General features: G+C 35.6%; 1 protein-coding gene across 7 annotated transcripts in view; it reads right to left on the minus strand.

Annotated features, from left to right (window-relative positions):
• Positions 1–23,032, minus strand: part of LOC150104349 (acetyl-CoA acetyltransferase, mitochondrial-like) — a 504,637-nt gene that overhangs the window by 162,204 nt on the left and 319,401 nt on the right. For all 7 annotated transcript variants that reach the window (XM_090396312.1, XM_090396309.1, XM_090396310.1 and 4 more), the window contains one exon: positions 5,064–5,177. In XM_090396312.1, the coding sequence (XP_090252438.1) occupies positions 5,064–5,177 (114 nt within the window). The remainder of the gene's footprint in view (positions 1–5,063; positions 5,178–23,032) is intronic.

A 23,032-nucleotide genomic window follows, 5' to 3' on the forward strand; every position in this document is an offset into this window, starting at 1 on the left:
TTATAAATCCATTTTTTCATTGTTAGGCTGAGAACTTTTCAGACCACCCTCGTATGTACAAAATGTAAAAATTAAGTGGTCCCAGCACTGAACCTTGCACCACACAAAGCGTCACCTGTTTTTGCATTGATTCTGCTCCTTGATATACCACTTTTTTGATATCTGTCTAGCAGCCACCCCCTTATCCACATAGCAAGTTATATCTATTCCCATTTGTTCTAATTTGTGTAACAGGGTTCCATGTGGTATTCTGTCAAATGCGTTTGCAAAATTCAGCAGAATCATCATGTAGTCATTTCCTTTATCCAAATCAGTTGGTACTCTGTTATAAAAAGTAAATTACTAAACCTTCTGAACCTTCACAAAGCCATGTTGCCCCTCATAGGGGGACAACATGGCTTACATATTGTTATCCACCCATATAGATTACATATTGTTATCCACCTATTGTTGAATTCTCTTTTTGACCAATTTTTTTAGAACTTTTATCACCATACCTGAGATACTGATTTGTCTATAATTTGCTACTGCAGTCTTAGAACCTCCCTTATGCAAGGGAATTATTTTGCCCTCTTTCCACCTCCTTGGAACTCTGTCAGAGCCGAGACTTAAATTAAAGAGCCTAGTCAGAGGCACTTCCAGTTCCCTTGCATATTTTTGCAAAACCCACACTGATATCTCATCTAATCTCACAGCTGTATTTACACTGAGATTCTGCAATATCCTAAGAACCTCCGATTCATCCATCTCTGTTCCCACATCAGTGTCTGTCGGGTATGTTACATCAGTAACCTCACTTGGATGATATACTCTTGCAAAGCAGTCACCTCAGTAACTCAACTATTTTATCTGCTTCAGTCACCTTGTGACCATCATCACTCATTAAGATTAATCTTCCATAGTCATTCTACCTCTTACTGAAGATGTAATGAAAGAATTCTGAGATTTCCTTTAGCCAGATTCTTCTCGTAATCTGATTTTGCCTTCCTTACCATGCTGGTCACTTTTCTTGCCTGATCTTATACTGTTCATGATTTTGCTGGTTAGCTTTCTCCTTATGTACCCCCTCATGCTTAATGTTATTACTTATCCATCTAATTCCTACCTGTTTGACCCTCCTTACCATAGATATACAAACTTAACATTGCTTCCTCTAGATCAGCGCTTCCCAAACTGTGGGCCACAGCCCCCCCTTGGGGGCCGTTAGTTTTGTTGAGGGCCATGAAATAATGAAAACAAATTTAAAATGTTTTAAGACTAAGTGTGCCATGTCAAATGTATATGTAAGATGCTAAAAATGTAATATTTGCATTTGATTTTTCAATATTTGCTGTGTATGTTTTGTATTTAATATAAATACAATAAATATTATAATAATATATGTCTGTATTATGATTTTTTTTTTTTTTGATGGGGGGGCCTGTGAAATATTTGAATTTTTCCAAAGGACCTTTACATCCATAAGTTTGGGAAGCACTGCTCTAGATAACCCTTAACTATATCCCTGTTATGTTAGAAAATATTGTTGTGCCAAGAAAATGATCAAATGCAAAGGAAATCCAATGCTATGTGATCATTAGCAAAGGAAATGACATCCTTAAACCTCACATTTCTACAAAATATCTTTGATCTGCATGATTTTTTTTTTAGTTCAATCAAATGAGAAAAAATAGAAATAATTCATGAAGTTTTGAAAATTGGAAGTGTGCTCATTACATCCTAATTAGCATACTGAAAATTCTGAAGAATCCAAGTTGAGTTTTCATTGAAACCTGGAAAGAATAGCAGCCAGACAGAATTTCACTTATAACTTGTTTCAACTTGGATGGTAGTTTTTGTCAAAAAATGTTCTTGAATACACTTTTTCACAATGACTCTTTATAGTTGAAAGTCCGTTGTATGCCTAAAAAGGAATACAACGGACTTTCAACTATACCAAACACCATTAAAACAAACTTGCAGACTATAAATTACCTAAATTTCCCAAAGAAAACTACTTATGATAGCAAACTGGCATAATGCTATCATAAATATCCGAGAGTTGTGTATGGTGGAGCAGTTTCAAGGAGGCAGAGGGTTACAGTGGGGTCCCACAGGGCTCAGTACTAGGACAATATTGTTTAACCTTTATATCAATGACATTGCCAGTGGATCGCAAGGGGATATTCAGTTGTTTGCGGATGATGCGAAGCTGGGAAGGATTATTAGTAATAGTGCAGATGTGGTAGCCCTGCAAGAGGATTTGAATAAGCTAGACAGATGGGCAAATGAATGAGTGTATCGGTTTAATGCAGCAAAACGTAAGATCTTGAGGTTTGGGAAACATCGATGGGACGCTGCATACTCTATGGGAGGAGTTATAATGGAGGAAGTAGGGGAGACAAGAGATCTGGGGTTGATGATTGATAGAAACCAGAAATTTAGGGGACATATTGCAAAGGTGGTGAAGGTAACACAGAGGATTGCTGCAATTATGAGAAGGACACTGACCTGCAGAGATAAAAGGATTATCATTCCATTGTATAAGTCTCTGATCAGACCACTCTTGGACTATTGTTCTCAGATTTGGTCCCCAGAATTAGAAGGGGATAAATTAACTGTGGAAAGGATACAAAGACAGATGACAAGGATGGTTTCAGGACTGTACAAGGATAGTTATGAGGATCGGCTGAGGGAATGTGGACTGCAGAGTTTGGTGGATAGAAGAAGGAGAGGTGATATGATTGAGACTTTTAAACTGTTGAGAGGTGGTTACAGGGTTGACACTGGGGAATTCTTTCGCTTGGTTGAACAGCGGGAAGGAGTGATGACAAGAGGCCATCCCTGGAAGTTACGAAAGGAAACTGAGCAAGAGGGTGAGGAGTGGTTTCTTTGTATATGGAAGGTGGTTGAACAGTGGAATGCATTGCCTGATGGAGTGGTGAGAGCGAGAACGGTCAATGAGTTTAAGGAGTGGTATGATAGACTTTGTGTTTCTTAAGGGTGACCTCCCCTCGATGAATCTTGACAGACTTTATGTTCTTAGGAAGGACCTCCCACGACAGAGGCCTTCCATGAGTCCATGGAGGCCTGAATAATAATAATAATAATAATAATAATAAAAGAAAACTCACTACAGAGATCTATTCCTGGTCCTATAAGTTTGCTTGTAGTGATGGTCAACAATATTACAAATTTGAAGTTTATATTAGACTGAATCATATACACAATGTTGCAATTTGAAACTGATATATCACATCACATCATCATCATCATGACCATAGTTATGTCAAGAGCAATTCTGTGCAATATCAAGAACATTATCAGAGCATACCCACAGCTGATAATGTATAGGAAATGAAGGAAACTATGGATCGATGAAATGTTTGCCAAATACCAAGAATGCGAGGATTAACTGGCACTTGACTACTACATTGGTCTTATTTCACTTCAGACTGTTCTATCACTATTAATACTCTTTGTGGTATGTGCTGTTTGTGCATCATTCCAAGAAAGGGAAAGTGTGCAAAATACACTCAAGGAAGATCTTAACCTCTACTGTAGGAATACTTAATTCTTCTAGGTAAGTAACTTCTCATTTTCATCAGGTGATAACTTAATTACATCTTCCATTGAAAGTTAACCAGAATTATCTAATGGATCAGTGGGGGATATTCAATTATGCTTGGCTTATGATGTAAATTTCAAAGGATTTTAAACCAATTTTTTCAATAATCACATTCAGGTTTTTTCAATAATCACATTCCTTAAATAATGCATACCTCCTTTGTGCTGCAACAAGCAATCTCCAACAGCACTACTTTAATATATGCCATAAGTGTCACAACTGATTTTCAGTTCAGTTCCCCTACCTTGCTGTGAAGTAATTTTTGATTACCTAACCACAACTTAATCTGATGGCATGCATGCATGCAAGGTGTGTCTAACCGAAGTACACAAGAACCAATTCCATACCCCTTCTAGGAATAATAATAATAGAGTATGATGGCAGTTTCATGTAAGTCAGATCATTTCTAAAGAAGTCTGAAGGATTGGAATTCACCTGCTGTAAAAAGAAAGCATGCATAAACAAAATTTTTTGCCAATGATCTTATATGAATGTAATAAATCGAAGGATTGTTTTATATATATACATATATATATCCCACAACAAGAAGTCAAAAACTACAACACAGCAGTGCTAAGGGCGGGCAAGTGGTTAAGGAGAAAGAAGAAATCTATTAGCGAGTTTCTTAAAAAAAATGAGGGTCATATTCATTGGGAAAATAGTATATTATTATTACGGGTTACTCCATGGAGTAGCCCGTAATAATACGGGCTACTCCATGCAGTAACTTATACTAGCCCCACTGTTACACCGAATTGCGGTTGTCTCGCATTTGTAACAAACTTTGTGTGCTCTGAAGATGCTGGATATAATACCAGCGAAATATTTAAGTTAATAAATAGTTATTTTTTATCAATCTGTGTTCGCATCAATACCATTTAAATCCAATTCAACATGTGTGACGAACACATAAGCCTATCCACGTGTTTGTATCAATAAATTCAGAGTCAGAGTCAAGTTGGATATCTGGTTTTAACTTAAGAAAAGAATGATAATATAATTCTATAAAAATAACATTTTATGTGAAAGAAGAAAAAATCTCATTACCCATTTTTAATTTATTTAAAAATTGGTAATGAGAAATAACAAAAGGTTTTAATTCAATAGAAGAAACAGATGTCTAGAAATAATAAATCCAAATGTTATTAAAATTGGCATTAAACTCTATGCCATGTAAGTACTCAGTCTGCTGTTCATTTACATTCCAAATACCAGAAGGCACATGATCTTTATGCCTGTGAAAATGACCTAGTGACTAAGATGAAATATTGGCTTAATAATTAAATAAAAAGATAAAGTTTTATTTATAAATAAAATTTTTATTATCTAGATGTTTGTTTCTTCTATTAAACTAAAATATGAGTGATATGCACGCATTCTCAATCCTTACAAAGTTTCACAGATTGTAATGATATATATTTTCAGCATGTGATTATTCAAACCAAGCAACACTCACCACAGACTTTAGCTAGAGGCTCCAAACTTAACTGTTTTGCCATTGAAGATGTCATCATTACTAAGGCTGCAGCTCCATCAGCAAGAGAACTGGCATTTCCTGCAGTAACGGTACCTTTACACGGGAAATAAAGGAAAGAGAGTGATACCATACAAACAGAAAATAATGAGTATCATTCTCTCACTCTCTCTCTCTCTCTCGCGCGCGCACGCACGCACGCACACGCACGCACACACACACGCGCGCGCACACACACAACAGGGTGGCCCATAAAAGTCACAAAGGGATTTAAGCATTTAATAACTTATTTTATTGTTCTTTTTTGCTATAATGAAATACAGAAACTAGATTTTTTTTTATTTTATGCAGAACCACATCAAATAAATGGTTTCCATTTTTGGCTTCGCAAAGATGGGTCCTTTCTACAGCATGTTCTATGACAGCTATAATATTTCTAGCTGCAGCATCCTAATTTCTGCATTAATGTTCTTCAGGTGTGGGATTGTCAAGGTCTTGTCAGATCTCAAGAACGTGATGGTCAATTCATTGAAGATATTCATAAAATTATTTGCTTGCTAAAAATGTTTTTCAAAATTTTGATTTGCTGTAAGATTGTGAACTTTTTCACGTCTATTTCTGAAATGTTCCGTAGAATACCTGTAAAAATTAAAATGAAAAAATTAATAATCAAAAAGGATATTCACATTTTAAACCCCTTTGTGTCTAATGGACTGCACTGTACATATATTCATCATCAACAAATTTCTGACATATACCCTCAAGGTATGTACAGCATATGATATGAAAAACTTATATCATTACTAACTTCTTATTGACAATTTTGCTCCAAATCCATGTTACCTGTTTAGACTCCAACATTATCAGATCTTATATTTCTGTCTTCTTCTAAGGCACTTTCTACTGGATCAATCCACCTACATGTTGGTCTTACTCTGGGTCTTTTTCCTGCCAACCTGGTAGAGAACACTTGTTTTGCTAATCTTTCCTCTCCAATTAAGCCAATACTTCATCTTCATCACCAGGTCATTTTCACAGGCATAAAGATCAAGTGCCTTCTGGTATTTGATTTTTAAGTGACCATACCTACACTTGAGATTAGCACAGCTAACACATTCATAAATGCTAACAATGTCAAGTTCTTTCCTAATATCCTCATTTTTAATATGATATTGCCACTGATGCCATCTGTTCATGCCCCTAATCTTTCTCAGGACTTTCCCATATCTGTGGTCTCTAGTCTTTCGTCAAGTGTTTTATTTCTAACCTAGCTCACAGATACAAAGTTAAAACTGGTTTGAACACTGTCTTGTATACAGCTAATTTAGTGTATTGACTAATTTCTCTTGTATTCCATATAAATTTATTCAGCTAACTTCCTACTATACCAGCTTTGTTGATTCTGTTGCCTATTTCCATATTAAATTTACTATCGTCACTAAAAATTGTGCCTAGGTAGCTGAAATGTTTTCCATGTTTTATAGGTTCTCCATTCACAATGCAGTTGATATTTTCAATGCTCCTGCCCATTTTCATTGTCCTTGTCTTATTATTGCTGATCTCCATACCAAATCTATTGCAACAGTAATTATTCAATTAGTCAAGAGAATCTTGCAGACTTGTGCCAGATATGTTTAGAGGTATAACATCGACCGCATAAAGTAAAGGGCTGAGATTAATATCTAGAAATTTGATATCAGATTTAATACCACTTTCCTTCATCGATATAGATAATGAATAACAGAGCGGATAATCTACATCCTTGTCTGACACCAGATTTAGCATCAAACCATCTTCCTGTACTTCCTTCAATTCTACCTGCTGACTTACAACTCAAATAAAGACTAAGTATTGCTTGATATAAAGCCTCATTGAGACCATATAACAGTAGCCTTTTGAATAGCTTTTCTTTTGCCACCTTCTCATAGGCATTTTCCCGATCTAAAAATCTTAAATACAGATCTTTGTTCTATTCCCTGAATTTCTCAACATGTCATAAAGTGAAAATCTGATCCTAACAGCCTCTATTTAGTCTGAATCTGGCTTGTTCTTCACCAAGCTTCCCTTCCACAATCCTTCTTGACCATTTCTCAAGTATACTAGCATAAATCTTACCAGGAACACTCAGTAGGGAAATACCTCTGTAATTCTGAATTTCGGTTTTATTTCACTTTTTGTATATGGCTACTATGAGAGCTCTACTCTAATAATCTGGAATTCGCCCCTCTGTTCAGGCCTTATGAACTATGCAGTGCAGCCACTGCAAGACTTTTATACCTCCATATTAAGCATTTCTGGTCGAATATCTAATCTAGCTGAATTCCACATTTCAGGCTTTTGATGGTTTTTTCTATTTCAAGTATGAATATATATTCCTGATTGCATGTCTGGTCAGTGTTTTCTACCAATGTGCAGTCATCGCTTGTTCATTTAGCAATTTTTCAAAGTAACTGCTCCATACATCAAGGATACCTTTTCTCCAGTTTTCATGTCACCTTTATCATTTCTAATTCCTTTTACAGCACTCTCTCCTCCATTTCTGAGCTTTTTCAACAGCCTCCAGAATATTTTGTCACCTTCTTGATATTTATTTTCTGTGTCCTTACCAAAGTCTTCCCATGACTTTTGTTTAGTTAGTTTTACACAGTGATTAGCTTTCTTACATTTGTCTTTGTATTCTCTAAGAGCACAAGCTGACTTATTTGCCATGAACTTTTGAAATACTTTCTTCTTTTCCTTCACTGCCTCTTTAACTTCCTATGTCCACCATGGAGTTCTGATTTCTCTATCATTGCAGACAACCTCACCTCATGCATCTCTGACTGAATCAATCAATGTATTCTTCAGGGCTTGCAAGTGAATCTCCAAGGTTTGGTTCCCGTTCTTTCATTTTTTCTTGAATAATGTTTGTGCATTTTAGTCTACACTTCACATCTGAGAGTTGCTCAACTTTTATTTGCTTTAAAACTTTCTCACATGTTCTTCTTTTCAATATGAAATTCAATTTTATCCTTTAGCATATGGTGATCACTTCTAATTTAAATCCTCTACACTCTAGTTTCCTGCACCCAATGGGAAAAACATAAATATCAACTATTATAATTACGGCTATTTTGCCTGCTTCAGTTTAGGAGTGCTCCTGTTTAAATGTCATTGGCTATTTACTCATGGATTCTTAGGGCATTTTAGATGTAAATTTACCAAAAAGTATATGTAGCATAAGGAAGAGAAATTTACACATACCTTTTTCTGGGTGTTGCGGCTTTTCTTCTTTCTGCGATGTCTGAAAACTACTGGGTGTGTGTGTGGGGGGGGGGGGTAGGCAATTTGGGAGAATTAAATTAGAAAAACCCGGGTTTTTTTCAGTAATATATATATATAAACATATATATTATATTATTATGTTATATAAGGTGGGGAAAAGGTGAAAGGGTTGATTTTTTATATATGGAGGGGGAAGGCGAAGTTTTAACAAGGGAGTTTTCCCAGAAATAATATACATAAATATCAACAATAATATAGAAATGAGACTTTTCTTATTGCTTGCCTTGCTCTCTCTCTCTATGTGAGTTTGTGCCTATTTTTATGTTAGAACATTGTGTTAGTAATAACCAGTCCATGTCCTGAGCAGAAATCCAACAGGTATTTGCCATTATTATTAGCTTTGCTCTTTTCTCCAAATTTCCGAAATTATTTTTGTATGTCTGATAATCATTTCCTACTCTGCTATTCAGATCCAAAACAAGAACCAACTTTTCCTTTTAATAGTGTCAGTTGCTTTCTCTAAAGCCTCAAAAAAATTCCCCCACTTCAGCTTTAGTATAACCTTCTATGGGACCACAGGCACAAGTACATTTCATTGTCCATTCCCCATTCTGATATTTGCCCACATCACTACTTGATATTGCTTGCTATTCAAGGAGATTTGCCTCGTATTTAGTGTTCAATAATGTAGCTACTCCTTTTCCATGATTGCTGTTGCCTAAATATAAAATTTTGTATTTATTGCTCAGAAATATCTGACCAGTTTGTCTTTTTTGTTTCAGTCACCCCTATCATTCAACCTGGTACATATCCAATTCCTCAGCCAGCTCCGTTTCTTTGCCATTTAGGCTTCTTATGTTGATAGTACCAATCTTGAACTATGGTGATATTCAATTGGGATGTGTTTCAGGATTTGTCCCAGTAATTGACTTTTCGCTGTTCTCCCTGGCAAAAAAAAAAGGGGGCTTGTTTAACTGAGCAACGCACCAGCCAAAAATATCTGACCAGTTTGTCTTTTTTGTTTCAGTCACCCCTATCATTCAACCTGGTACATATCCAATTCCTCAGCCAGCTCAATTTCTTTGCCATTTAGGCTTCTTATGTTGATAGTACCAATCTTGAACTATAGTGATATTCAATTGGGATGTGTTTCAGGATTTGTCCCAGTAATTGACTTTTCGCTGTTCTCCCTGGCAAAAAAAAAAGGGGGCTTGTTTAACTGAGCAACGCACCAGCCAGCATGAAATTTTGTCATATTGTACCATCATTTTACATTGTGGTTTAAGGCCAATATGAATACATTTTGGTCAGCTAAATTCCAAATTGTCAGCCCATCCTCATTTGTTCAGTATCAGAGTAGATACCTAACAGGGTGCAGCATAAGAAAGTTAGGAATGGACATTAGGTCAGAAGCCCTGGTCGGTTCTCTGCATTCCTTTAAAGCAGTGTTTCTCAACCTTCTTTCATGTGTGCCCCCCCACCTTTCTACCCCCTCGCACTTCTTGTGTTGAGACACTGATAAAACCCATAAAAGTTAGCAAAAAAAAAAAACAAAAAAACAAGGAATTAAAATTTTTAAATATCCATAAAAATTTAAAACATCATCAAATTTTTCGAAAACTGTATAGATCTGGCATCACTGCACAGACCGTTGAATCGTATCAACCTTTCGGAAAACATTTGCGATTTCATCACAGAAAGTCTCGAATGTTCTGGAAACATTTCTGCCAGTAGAAATAAGGTTTGAAATGGCAAGAAGGCAGTAACACTGCAACAGTGACCAACAATGAGAAGTTGATGTTCATCATTATTTTACTCCTATTCACAAAATTGTGATACACTGTATAAAAACAATCTTTTTTAGTGTAGAAAAATGGATAAATTTTTAACTGGACACAAGCAGGGGCATCTGACGAAAGTGAAGTGTCGACATCAACAAATTCAGGTTCACAGAATATCATTCCGAAAGTATGCAGCAGAATATTTAGATTTCGGTTTTACAAAGACTGAAGTAAATGATGAAGAAAGACTACTGTGTGTTATTTGTTCGAAAATTTTGGTGGCTGATAAACATGAAACCGAATAAACATAAAAGACATTTGGAAACACTTCATAAGGAGTATGTTAACAAACCTCAAGAGGTCTTTGCTGCCAAACTGATATGTTTCTAAAAGCAAAAATCTATTATTAAAAAGCTTTGTCTGTAAATGAAAAAGCTTTACTAGCTTCTTACAAAGTTGCATATAAAATAGCTAGGTGCAAAAAGTCCCACACTATCGAAGAAGATTAATTCTACCAGCTGTGATTGATATTGTGTAAACTATGCTTGGGGAAAGTTTGACTAAACAGCTACAGTGCATACCTCTGCCATGATACTGTTTCTTGGAGAGTTGGTGCTATATATGAAAATATGCAGTAACAACTTTTGTCGAAGCTTTGTGACCAATTATTCTCAATTCAGCTTGATGAGGAAACAGATATCAACAAGGATTGTCATTTAATTGCTCATGTTTGATTTTGCAATGGATTATCAGCAGTTGAAGAGTTATTGTTTTGTAAACTAATAGAATGAACTACAGCACCTGAATTGTTCAAAATATTGAACAATTTTATACACAAGGCAAGCATACAGTGGAAAAATTGTGTTGGTTGCACTGATGGTACTCAAGTTGTCTGGAATATTTGAAGTTTACAACACTTTTTGAGAGAAAAATCCCCACAATGTATTTGGACACATTGCATGGTTCACAGAGAAGTTCATGCTGAAAAGCATACGAGTTGTGGTCTAAACATCGTGTCAACAACAATTATAACTGTGGTGAATTATATAAAAATGAGACTCTTAAAAACCAAGACTGTTTTCTGAACTTTGCAAAGACATGGCTGGAGTGGAATATTCAGCATTACTATTTTACTACGAGACAAGATGGTCATCATAGGGAAAATGTTTACAACGTGTTTAAGATTAAGAGATGAAATAGCAATCTTCTTGGAAGAGGAAAATCACGAAGAAGCAGAGAAGTTTAGAGACTACTCATTTGTGATGAAATTGAGCTACTTGTTGGACATATTCGAGAAACTAAATGTATTACACCTGCAACTCCAATGAAAAAATACAAATATTTTAGAGATGAGTGACAAAGTTAATGCTTTTTGTAAAAAACTAGAGTTATGGAATAAAAAGGTAAAGTAACAAAATAGAAGTATTTGCAAATGTGGATGAATTTATCAAACCTACAAGGCAGAAGAGCAACACATCAAAGTTTTATTTGCAACTATTGAAAATCATTTAACAATGTTGACGAAGTATTTTAGAAACTATTTTATAACTGACGACAACATAATGGCAATGTACAAGTGGATTAGAAACCCATTTCAAATTACCCCTGAAGGATTCTCAATTGAAGAAGAGGAACAATTTATAGACTTCATGTCAAGTGGCAAAATCAAAATACAATTTGCATCTAAATCGGTGTCTGAATTTTGGGCCGTTGTTCATGAATTTTCTGCACTAAAGTCAAGAGCTTTTCATGCACTTTTGTCATTTCCAACATCTTATCTTTGTGAAGTCAGGTTTTCTGCAGTGGCTGCCTTAAAAACAAAATACAAATCTCAGTTAAATATAGAAAGAGAACTAAGAGCGTCAATTTCCAAGGTATCATCATCATCATCATCATATGAAAAGCTTTACTCTGCAACAGGCCCAAGGAAGCCATTAATTTTTAGATTCATTGCGATTGTTTAGTTTTAATTAGTTGCTCAGTATATGCAATATTGTGATATGTTCCCATAAACATAACTAGTTTTTTCAATACAGTGGAGTTTATACATTTTATTTTCAGAGTGTATTTTATGTTTTTCTTTTTATATTGTTTTTACGTCAATAAATAGTTTCATTAAATGCTTTTGTTTCAATAAAGTATATTTTCAGTTTTTCCTTTGATTTCCACTTTCTTTGCAGCCTGCCCACCTTTAGGTATTTCATGCCCTATACGTTGAGAATCACTGCTTTGAAGGCTATATGGGTTAATCCTTAAGTGCCCCTGTTTATATATTATATAAAATCTAGCCGATTATATTACTAGATATCTATAAAACTAGTATCATACCATTTATGAGCATAAAGTAAATCTTTGTCCTATCTGACAACAAATCAATACCACAAGTGAAATTAATGAGCTGTCCTAGAAATGCATATTTTTCTTTCAAGGAAATTTCAGTTGTGATGGTGATGAATTTGTTTCTTACAGTTTCAATTCTTTTTTTTTTTCTGTGATGCATGATGAAAAGTTCAAGCAGTACCTTGTATATTTTCTTCCTGTAAACCAAGTTACTGTTGGTCTAAACTGACTAGTATATTCTGAAAAGGAAGAATGCACTAGTCACTACTGACCATCTAATTCCTGCTAATCGGAATCTTGGTAAAATAAATGCAGTCAAGTTATATAACCATCATGCATCTGTTAACTTTTCATTATGATAGAATCGGTTGCTATATCAATAGCTATTCCGACTTTCAACAGAAAATGAAAGATCTCATAACAGCACATCTACATTCACAAATATATCAAGGAATGAAATCACAGCTGTCAAAAGAAACTTTTAAAGGTAATACACTACATGCATATGCACATGTATGAATATTCTTGGTATATCAGCCACTTCGTTTTTAACCTTCTCAGGAATCAACAGATTTGAGAATGACAAAATATTTAGAATACAGCAATTTATCTTTGGCTTCAGGTGTTTCAGATAAGACTGTTGGTCTTTTTATGCAAATTCCAGGTGGAATTAAATTCCAAATGTCGTACATAATTCTGAATATATATATCATCATCATCATCAAATTCCTGCTATGTACCCTCAAGGGGTGTACAGGATATGATAGTTCTACATGAAAAAAATTACATCATTACTAACTTCATTTCTACAATTTTCCTCCAAATCAGTCAGTTAGTTGTCAAGACTCCAACATTATCAGATCTTATATTTCTATTGTCTAAGGCACTTTCTACCACATCAATCCACCTATATCTTGGTCTTCCTCTGGGTCATTTTGCTGCCAACCTGGCAGAGAATACTAGTTTTGCTAATCTTTCCTCGCCCATTCTGTTTAAGTGACCATACCACCTGAGATTAGCTCGGCGAACGCATTCCTGGATGCTGACAATGTCAAGTTCTTTCCTAATATCCTTGTTTTTAATATGATATTGCCATTGATGCCATCTGTTCACGCCTATAATCTTTCTCAGGACTCTCATATCTGTGGTCTCTAGTCTTTGGTCAAGTGTTTTACTTCTGACCCAGCTCTCAGATCCATAAGTTAAAACTGGTTTGAACACCGTCTTGTATACAGCTAATTTAGTGTTCCGACTAATTTCTCTCTTATTCCATAAGAATTTATTCAGTTGACTTCCAACCATACCATCTTTGCTGATTCTGTTGTCTATTTCTATATTTAATTTACCATCTTCAGTAAAAATCGTACCTAAGTAGCTGAAATGTTTTACTTGTTCCACAGATTCTCCATTCACAACACAGTTGACATTTTCAATGATTCTGACTATTTTCATTGTCTTTGTCTTTTTATTGCTGACCTTCATATCATATCTATTACAACAGCTATTCAATTTAGTCAGAGAATCTTGCAGACTTGTAGCGGATTTATTTAGAAGTATAACATCATCCACATAAAGCAAAGAGCTGACATTAACATCTCCAATTTTGATATCATGTTTAATACCACTTTCCTTCATAATGTGATCCATATAGATAATAAATAACAGAGGGGATAATGTACATCCTTGCCTCACACCAGATTTAACATTAAACCATCTTCCTGTACTTCCTTCAATTCTAACTGCTGACTTACAACTCAAATAAAGACTAAGTATTGCTTGATATAATGCCCCATTGACACCATATAACTGCAGTCTATTGAATAGCTTCTCTCTCTCTTGGCACCTTGTCATATGCCTTTTCCAAATCGACAAAACTTAAATACAGGTCTTTGTTATATTCCCATGCTTTCTTGACTATTTGTTGTAAAGTGAAGATCTGATCCTGACAGCCTCTATTTGGCCTAAATCCAGCTTGTTCTTCACCAAGCTTTTCTTCCACAATTCTTCTCAACCGTTTCTCAAGTATACTTGCATAGATCTTGCCAGGAACACTCAGTAGGGAAATACCTCTGTAATTCTCACATTCAGTTTTATTTCTCTTTTTATATATGGGTACTATGAGAGCTCTACTCCAATCATCGGGAATTCGTCCCTCTGTCCAGGCTTTCTGAACTATGCAGTGCAGCAACTGCAAGACTCTTATACCACCGTACTTCAGCAATTCTGGTCGAATATCATCTACTCTTGCTGCCTTTCCACATTTCAAGCCTTTTTCTACTTCAAGTATGGATATGTATTCCTGACTGCATGCCTGGTCAGTGTTTTTTACTACTGTGCTGTCATCACTGCTTGTTTCATTTAGCAGTTTTTCAAAGTAATTACTCCATACTTCAAGAATATCTTTTTCTCCCATTTTCATGTCACCTTTATCATCTCTAACTCCTTTTACAGCACTCTTTCCTCCATTCCTAAGCTTCTTCAACAACCTCCAGAATATTATGTCACCTTCTTGATATTTATTTTCTATATTCTTGCCAAAGTCCTCCCATGACTTTCGTTTAGCTAGTTTTACATAGCGTTTAGCATTCTTGCATTTGTCTCTATATTCTCTAAGAGCACAAGCTGACTTATTTGACAGGAACTTTTGATATGCTTTCTTCTTTTCCTTCACTGCCTCTTTAACTTCCTGTGTCCATCAGGGAGTTCTGATTTTTTTATCCTTGCAGACAACCTCACCACATGCCTCTCTGGCAGAATCAATCAATGTTTTCTTCAAAGTTTGTCACTGAATCTCCTAGATTTGATTCCTGTTCTCAAACTCTTTCATTTTTTCTTCAATAATCTTTGTGTATTTTAGTCTACAGTTCACATCTGAGAGTGGCTCAACTTTTATTCGCTTTAAAACTTTCTTACATGTTATTCTTTTCAATATGAAATTCAATTTTATCCTGCTCAAGACTAAATAGTGATCACTTCCAATTTCAAATTTTCTGTACACTCTGGTGTTCTGCACCAGGGAGAAAACATCACTATCAACAATAACATAGTCAATGAGACTTTTCTTATTCCTTGCTTCTTCTCTCCATGTGAATTTGTGCACATTTTTATGTTGGAACATGGTGTTAGTAATAACCAGTCCATGTCCTGAGCAGAAATCCAACAAATATTTGCCATTATTATTAGCTTTGCTCTTTTCTCCAAATTTTCCCAAAATATTTTTGTATGTCTCACAATCATTTCCTACTCTGCTATTTAGATCCCCAACAAGGACCAACTTTTCCTTTTTCATTGTGTCAGTTGCTTTTTCTAAAGCCTCAAAAAATTCCTCCACCTCTACCTTAGTAGAACCTTTTGTGGGACCATAGGAACATAAGTCTCATTGTCCAGTTCCCCATTCTCATATTTGCCCACAATACGCTACTTGAGACTGACTGCCATTCAAGAAGATTAGTCTCATATTTTGTGTTGAATACTATGGATACTCCTTCTTTTCCTTGATTGTCATTGCTTGAATATAACATTTTGTATTTATTGCTCAGAAAGATCTCACCAGTTTTGGTCTTTTTTTGTTTCAGTCACCCCTATTATGTCGATCTGGTACTTATCTAATTCCTCAGCTAGCTCCATTTCTTTGCCATTCAGGCTTCTTACGTTGATAGTACCAATCTTTAATTCTGGTTATGTTGAGTTGGGGTTTGTTTTCAGATTTGTTCCAGTAGCTGACTTTTCGCTGTTCGCCCTGGTTCCCTGGCGAAAACAACGGGGGCCTTGTTTAACCGGGCGATGCCCCAGCCGGCATGAAATTTTGTCATGTTGTACCATCATTTTTTATTTTGGTTTAACCAATAATAATAAAATTTGGTCGGCTAAATCCCAAATTGCCAGGCCATCCTCGTTCGTTCAGTATCCAAGTAGATACCCAACAGGGTGCACCACGAGAAGGTGAGGACTGGACATTAGGTCAGAAGCCCTGGTCGGTTCTCTGCATTCCTTTAAAGGCTATGTGGAGGTCTCCTCTCAGTTATACAGCTTTGACCCTTAAGCACCCTATATATATATATATATATATATATATATACACACACAATGTCTAAGAATATCAAACTATTTCTCTTATCTGCTTTCAAAATTTAATTATTTCTGTTTTAATTTTCATTTAATTGTTTAATTATTTCTGGGATTTTGCAGAGCTTTTAATTCTCCTTGACTGATGGTGATTTCATGATCCAAGTGTTGGATATAAAATAACAGATACAATATTAGCAGCTGTATTCTTCACAGCATAAGACCTTTCCAGTTAAACAATATCTCTCAAAAGAAGGATTGCCCTGCTAAAGAGGATTCTGAAGATATTGAAAATGATTTAACCTCCAAAATCACAAAGTTAAAGCTAATTATTAGACAGATGATACAGGAATTACAAAATGAAGGAAACAGGGAGAATAAGAAAGTTAACCAGCAAAATGAGAAAAAAACAACAAAGGGAATCAAGTAGGTAAAATTAATTGTAAAAAGAAGAATATTATTTGGTATATGGCAACTCTATAATAACATGCCATTGATGAGCATGTTATGATTTCATTCCGTGAGCAAAAATTAAAAATGTAGCACATGTATTGAAAACAGAAAAGAAAAGGAGATCACAATTCTAGTAGATATGAATAACTTACTAGTAATAAGTTCACTATGAGAGACAATATGAAAGGATTTTGGAAGAAGCAAGAGTTAAAAGTGAGAAAGTGAAAATAGTAAGTGCATTACCTAGATACGATAGAAATGAATTAAGAAGGGCTACTGTTAATTTTCAAGCCAGCTGTTCCAGTAATATGTTGTTTATTTTTTAACAGTATATATTAGAACACAGAAACTAAGTAAATAATTAATTTATTAACTTATTGCTGATATTTCGCTGGTGTTATAACCAGCATCTTCAGAGCACAAAAACACAGTTTGTCACAGTACACGAGACTATAACAACATGGTGTAATCATCGGACTAGTTAAACAAAATTGTAGCAGCAACACAAAGGCTAGAGTCCTGATTTTTGGCACCCTCTATCTGAAAAAAAAAAAAAAGTACAATTTTTTCTTAAGATGACTGTCTCCCAGATCCTAGGCAAGTTAATACAGCCATATTTGTTGAGATTTGGAGTGTGTTTCAGGGCTTTTGTCGCCTCTAAGAACAATCTCTCTTGTAAGAGCTTCTGTGTAGTACTTTTGCGTTTTTCCAGTTGATCCTGTGTGCAGGGGTATCCAGAGCATGGTCTGCTAGGCCCGACTTGCCATAGTGATAATTCTGGACGTATCTTTTGTGTTCGCTGATGCGGATGTTCACAGTTCTTCCTGTTTGACCATAGTAGGCTTGATTACATGAGCAGGGTACTTGGTAGACTCCTGAATGTGATAAAGGGGGAATGCTGTCCTTGGGTGAGTGGATAAGGGTTGCTAATTTGCTACATGGTCTGAATGTAGTGAGTAGTTTATGTTTATTAAGAATTCTTGAAATCTTATCGGATGTGCCTTTAATGTATGGGATGGTGACTGTTTGTGTTTTGTGCACTGAAGATGCTGGTTATAACACCAGCGAAATATCAGCAATAAGTTAATAAATTAATTATTTACTTAGTTTCTGTGTTCTAATATATACCGTTAAAAAATAAACAACATGTTCGACGAACACATAAGTCTGTCCACATGTTCCAGTTATAATTCCTGTCAGCCACCATTTGTGTTATATCTCCATAAAGGCCACTTTTACACTGAGTAGCAGTGGGTAAATATAAATAAATAGAAGAGTTCAATCTGATTGGTGCAATGACTTAACTCTATTACTTTTAGAATCCAAGAAATGATTGACTCAAGACCAAATTAAAAATATATGAAGGAAATCCACAAAGTAAGTTCCATTTTTAAATATTTTCACTGCAGCGCTGCGATTGCAATGGTGCACATGCATGCTGAGTTTGTCGATTCCTTACAGAGGTGTTGGTGCCATTTTCAGACATTCTTGCAGTGCGTACGCTTCTTGGTGTGCATTTATAATGTCTAAGAAAATCGAATCACCCACTACATGACAAATTAGGTCAGTTAGCTGTTTCTTGAATGCGAGGAATGTTAAAGCAGCTGAAATTCAATGGCAAATTATTGAGGTTTATGGAGAATATGCAATGAGTGATTCAATGGTACAAAGATGGATAAGACTTTTTAATGAAGGAAGGACAGGTGTGCATGATGATGATGAACAGAGCAGGCAACCATCTCTTGTGACTGATGATTTGGTGCATTCAGCTGAAGAAAAGATTTGACAGCATGCTTACCAGGGGCATTATTTTGATTTATGATAATGCCAGCCCACACATGGGCAGCGTAACACAACAAATTCTTGCCACCTTCGGCTGGGAACAATTCCATCATCCCATATAGTTCTGACCTCATGCCAAGTGACTTTCACCTGTTTAAACATCTGTAATCTTTCCTTGGTAGCCAGCGGTTTCAAGACAATGACGAGGTCAAAGGAGCAGTCAATATGTGGTTTGTGTCACAGGCGGCAACCTTCTACGACAAAAGTATACAACTCATGGTGCCCCGTTACGATAAGTGCTTGAACAATGGCAGAAATTATGTAGAAAAGTAGTGAAAGATGTCTACTTTAATTTCCAATAAAGTTTTTTTTCTAAGTATATTTTTGTTTCTCTGACAGCCCACTGAACTTACTTTCTGGAAGTCCTCGTATATATACAATTAATGAAACTAAAAACTATATACATTGTAAATACAACAAAATTCATGACTATGAAACAATTTGAATCCAAGTCTTCTAAATTAAAACTATACATTAAAGATATTCTTTATCTTCATTGGATAAATTCATTCTCTATCTGACTCATTCTATTAATGGTTTGCTTCATATGTACTTAATCAGTATACCAGACTGAATTTTTGTTTTTACAAAATTTCCTACAAACAATAAATGTTCAGAGTCGGTTCTTTATCAAACCTTCCTCAGAATCTAGACCTTCTTAACTTCTGCAGGACTATGCAGCATCTTCTTATTTAGCACATATTATTCCATTCATCCTTGCTGTTTCACTGAAATATAAATATTCTGACCTCAGGCAATATAACTACTAGATGCACAAATTACCAGAGAAAAAACAGTTTCTTTTACTACTTTATAAATACTATCAAAGTAGAGCCTCTTCATTAGAGTCACTTTACAGTTTCAGATTTCACTAAATCTGTCGCTTGTTTCAATAAAATGATTAACATCACTAGCGTCCTGGAGACAGAAGATGAAACTTTCATTTTGTATTTCTTCGAATGCTGAAATAGAATGTCTACTTAATATCTCTTTTAATTTACTATTCACTTGCTGACAGTCTCAACTTTTCCAATCTAAAAATTCTTCTTGCTAAGATGCCCTTATCGGAATCCAGTATTAATATATAAAGCTATATAACTGAGAGGAGACCTCCACATAGCCGTTAAAGGAATGTAGAGAAATGACCAGGTCTTCTGACCTAATGTCCAATCCTCACCTTCTCGTGGTGCACCCTGTTACACATCTACCTGGATACTGAACAAAAAAGGATGGGCTGACAATTTGGAATTTAGCTGACCAAATTGTATTCCTATTGGTTAAACCAAAATACAAAATGATGGTACAACATGACAAAATTTCATGCCAGCTGGGGAGTCGCCTGGTTAAACAAGGCCCCCGTTGTTTTCGCCAGGGAACCAAGGCAAACAGCGCAAAGTCAGCTGCTGGAACAAACCCCAACTCAATATCACCAGAATTAAAGATCGGTACTATCAACATAAGAAGCCTGAATGGCAAAGAAATGGAGCTAGCCGAGGAATTCGGGATCGATATAATAGGGGTGACTGAAACAAAAAAAGGCAAAATGTGGTGAGATCTTTCTGAGCAATATACACAATATGGTATATTCAGGCAACGACAATCAAGGAAAAGAAGGGGTAGCCATACTACTCAACACTAAATATGAGAATAATCTTCTTGAATGGCAGGCAATTTCAACTAGAGTGATGTGGGCAAATATCAGAATGGGGAACTGGGCAATGAGACTTATTTGTGCCTATGGTCCTACAGAAGGTTCTACTAAGATAGAAGTGGAGGAATTTTTTGAGGCTTTAGAGAAAGCAATTGACACAATGAAACATGAAAAGTTGGTCCTTGTTGGAGATCTAAATAGCAGAGTAGAAAATGATTATCAGACATACAAAAATATTTTTGGAAAATTTGGAGAAAAGAGCAAAGCTAATAATAATGGCAAATACTTGGATTTCTGCTCAGGACCTAGACTGGTTATTATTAATACCATGTATCAAATTTAATAAAAATGTGCAAAAATTCACATGGAGAGAGACGCAGGAAATAAGAAAAGTCTCACTGACTATGTTATTGGTGATAGTGATGTTTTCTCTCTGATGCAGAACACTAGAGTGTACAGAGGATTTGAAATTGGAAGTGATCACCATTTAGTCTTGAGCAGGATAAAATTTAATTTCAGATTAAAAATAAGAACATATTTCTTACATGTAGGAACATGTAAGAAATAACATGTAAGAAAGTTTTAAAGCGAATAAAAGTTGAGCAGCTCTCAGATGTGAACTGTAGACTAAAATACACAAAGATTATTGAAGAAAAAATGAAAGAGTTTGAGAACAGGAATCACACCTTGGAGATTCAGTGGCAAACTCTGAAAAAAACATTGATTGATTCTGCCAGAGAGACATGTGGTGAGGTTGTCTGCAAGGATAAAAAAATCAGAACTCCCTGATGGACACAGGAAGTTAAAGAGGCAGTGAAGGAAAAGAAGAAAGCATATCAAAAGTTCCTGTCAAATAAGTCAGCTTGTGCTCTTAGAGAATATAGAGACAAATGCAAGAATGCTAAACGCTATGTAAAACTAGCTAAACAAAAGTCATGAGAGGACTTTGGTATGAATATAGAAAATAAATATCAAGAAGGTGGCAAAATATTCTGGAGGTTGTTGAAGAAGCTTAGGAATGGAGGAAAGAGTGCTATAAAAGGAATTAGAGATGATAAAGGTGACATGAAAATGAGAGAAAAAGATATCCTTGAAGTATGGAGTAATTACTTTGAAAAACTGCTAAATGAAACAAGCAGTGATGACAGCAGAGTGGTAAAAAGCACTGACCAGGCATGCAGTCAGGAATACATATCCATACTTGAAGTAGAAAAAGCCATCAAAGACTTAAAATGTGGAAAGGCAGCAGGAGTAGATGATATTCGACCAGAAATGCTGAAGTATGGTGGTATAAGAGTCTTATCTTACAGTGGCTGCACTGCATAGTTCAGAAAGCCTGGACAGAGGGACGAATTCCCGATGATTGGAGTAGAGCTCTCATAGTACCCATATATAAAAAGGGAAATAAAACTGCATGTGAGAATTACAGAGGTATTTCCCTACTGAGTGTTCCTGGCAAGATCTATGCAAGTATACTTGAGAAACGGTTGAGAAGAATTGTAGAAGAAAAGCTTGGTGAAGAACAAGCTGGATTCAGGCCAAATAGAGCCTGTCAGGATCAGATCTTCACTTTACGACAAATAGTCGAGAAAGCATGGGAATATAACAAAGATCTGTATTTAAGTTTTGTCGATTTGGAAAAGGCATATGACAAGGTGCCAAGAGAGAGAGAGAGAGAAGCTATTCAATAGACTGCAGTTATATGGTGTCAATGGGGCATTTTATCAAGCAATACTTAGTCTTTATTTGAGTTGTAAGTCAGCAGTTAGAATTGAAGGAAGTACAGGAAGATGGTTTAATGTTAAATCTGGTGTGAGGCAAGGATGTACATTATCTCCTCTGTTATTTATTATCTATATGGATCACATTATGAAGGAAAGTGGTATTAAACATGATATCAAAATTGGAGAAGTTAATGTCAGCTCTTTGCTTTATGCGGATGATGTTATACTTCTAAATAAATCCGCTACAAGTCTGCAAGATTCTCTGACTAAATTGAATAGTTGTTGTAATAGATATGGTATGAAGGTCAGCAATAAAAAGACAAAGACAATGAAAATAGGCAGAATCATTGAAAATGTCAACTGTGTTGTGAATGGAGAACCTGTGGAACAAGTAAAACATTTCAGCTATTTAGGCACGATTTTCAGTGAAGATGGTAAATTAAATATAGAAATAGACAACAGAATCAGCAAAGCTGGTATGATGGGAAGTCAACTGAATAAATTCATATGGAATAAGAGAGAAATTAGTCAGAACACTAAATTAGCTGTATACAAGACGGTGTTCAAACCAGTTTTAACTTATGGATCTGAGAGCTGGGTCAGAAGTAAAACACTTGACCAAAGACTAGAGACCACAGATATGAGAGTCCTGAGAAAGATTATAGGTGTGAACAGATGGCATCAATCGCAATATCATATTAAAAACAACAATATTAGGAAAGAACTTGACATTGTCAGCATCCAAGAATGCATTTGCAGAGCTAATCTCAGGTGGTATGGTCACTTAAGCAGAATGGGCGAGGAAAGATTAGCAAAACAAGTGTTCTCTGC

Source organism: Typopeltis vanoorti, chromosome 8 (assembly GCF_054136105.1).
Source record: "Typopeltis vanoorti isolate ZY-2024b chromosome 8, IOZ_Tvanoo_1.0, whole genome shotgun sequence".
Classification (NCBI taxonomy): Eukaryota; Metazoa; Arthropoda; class Arachnida; order Uropygi; family Thelyphonidae; genus Typopeltis; species Typopeltis vanoorti.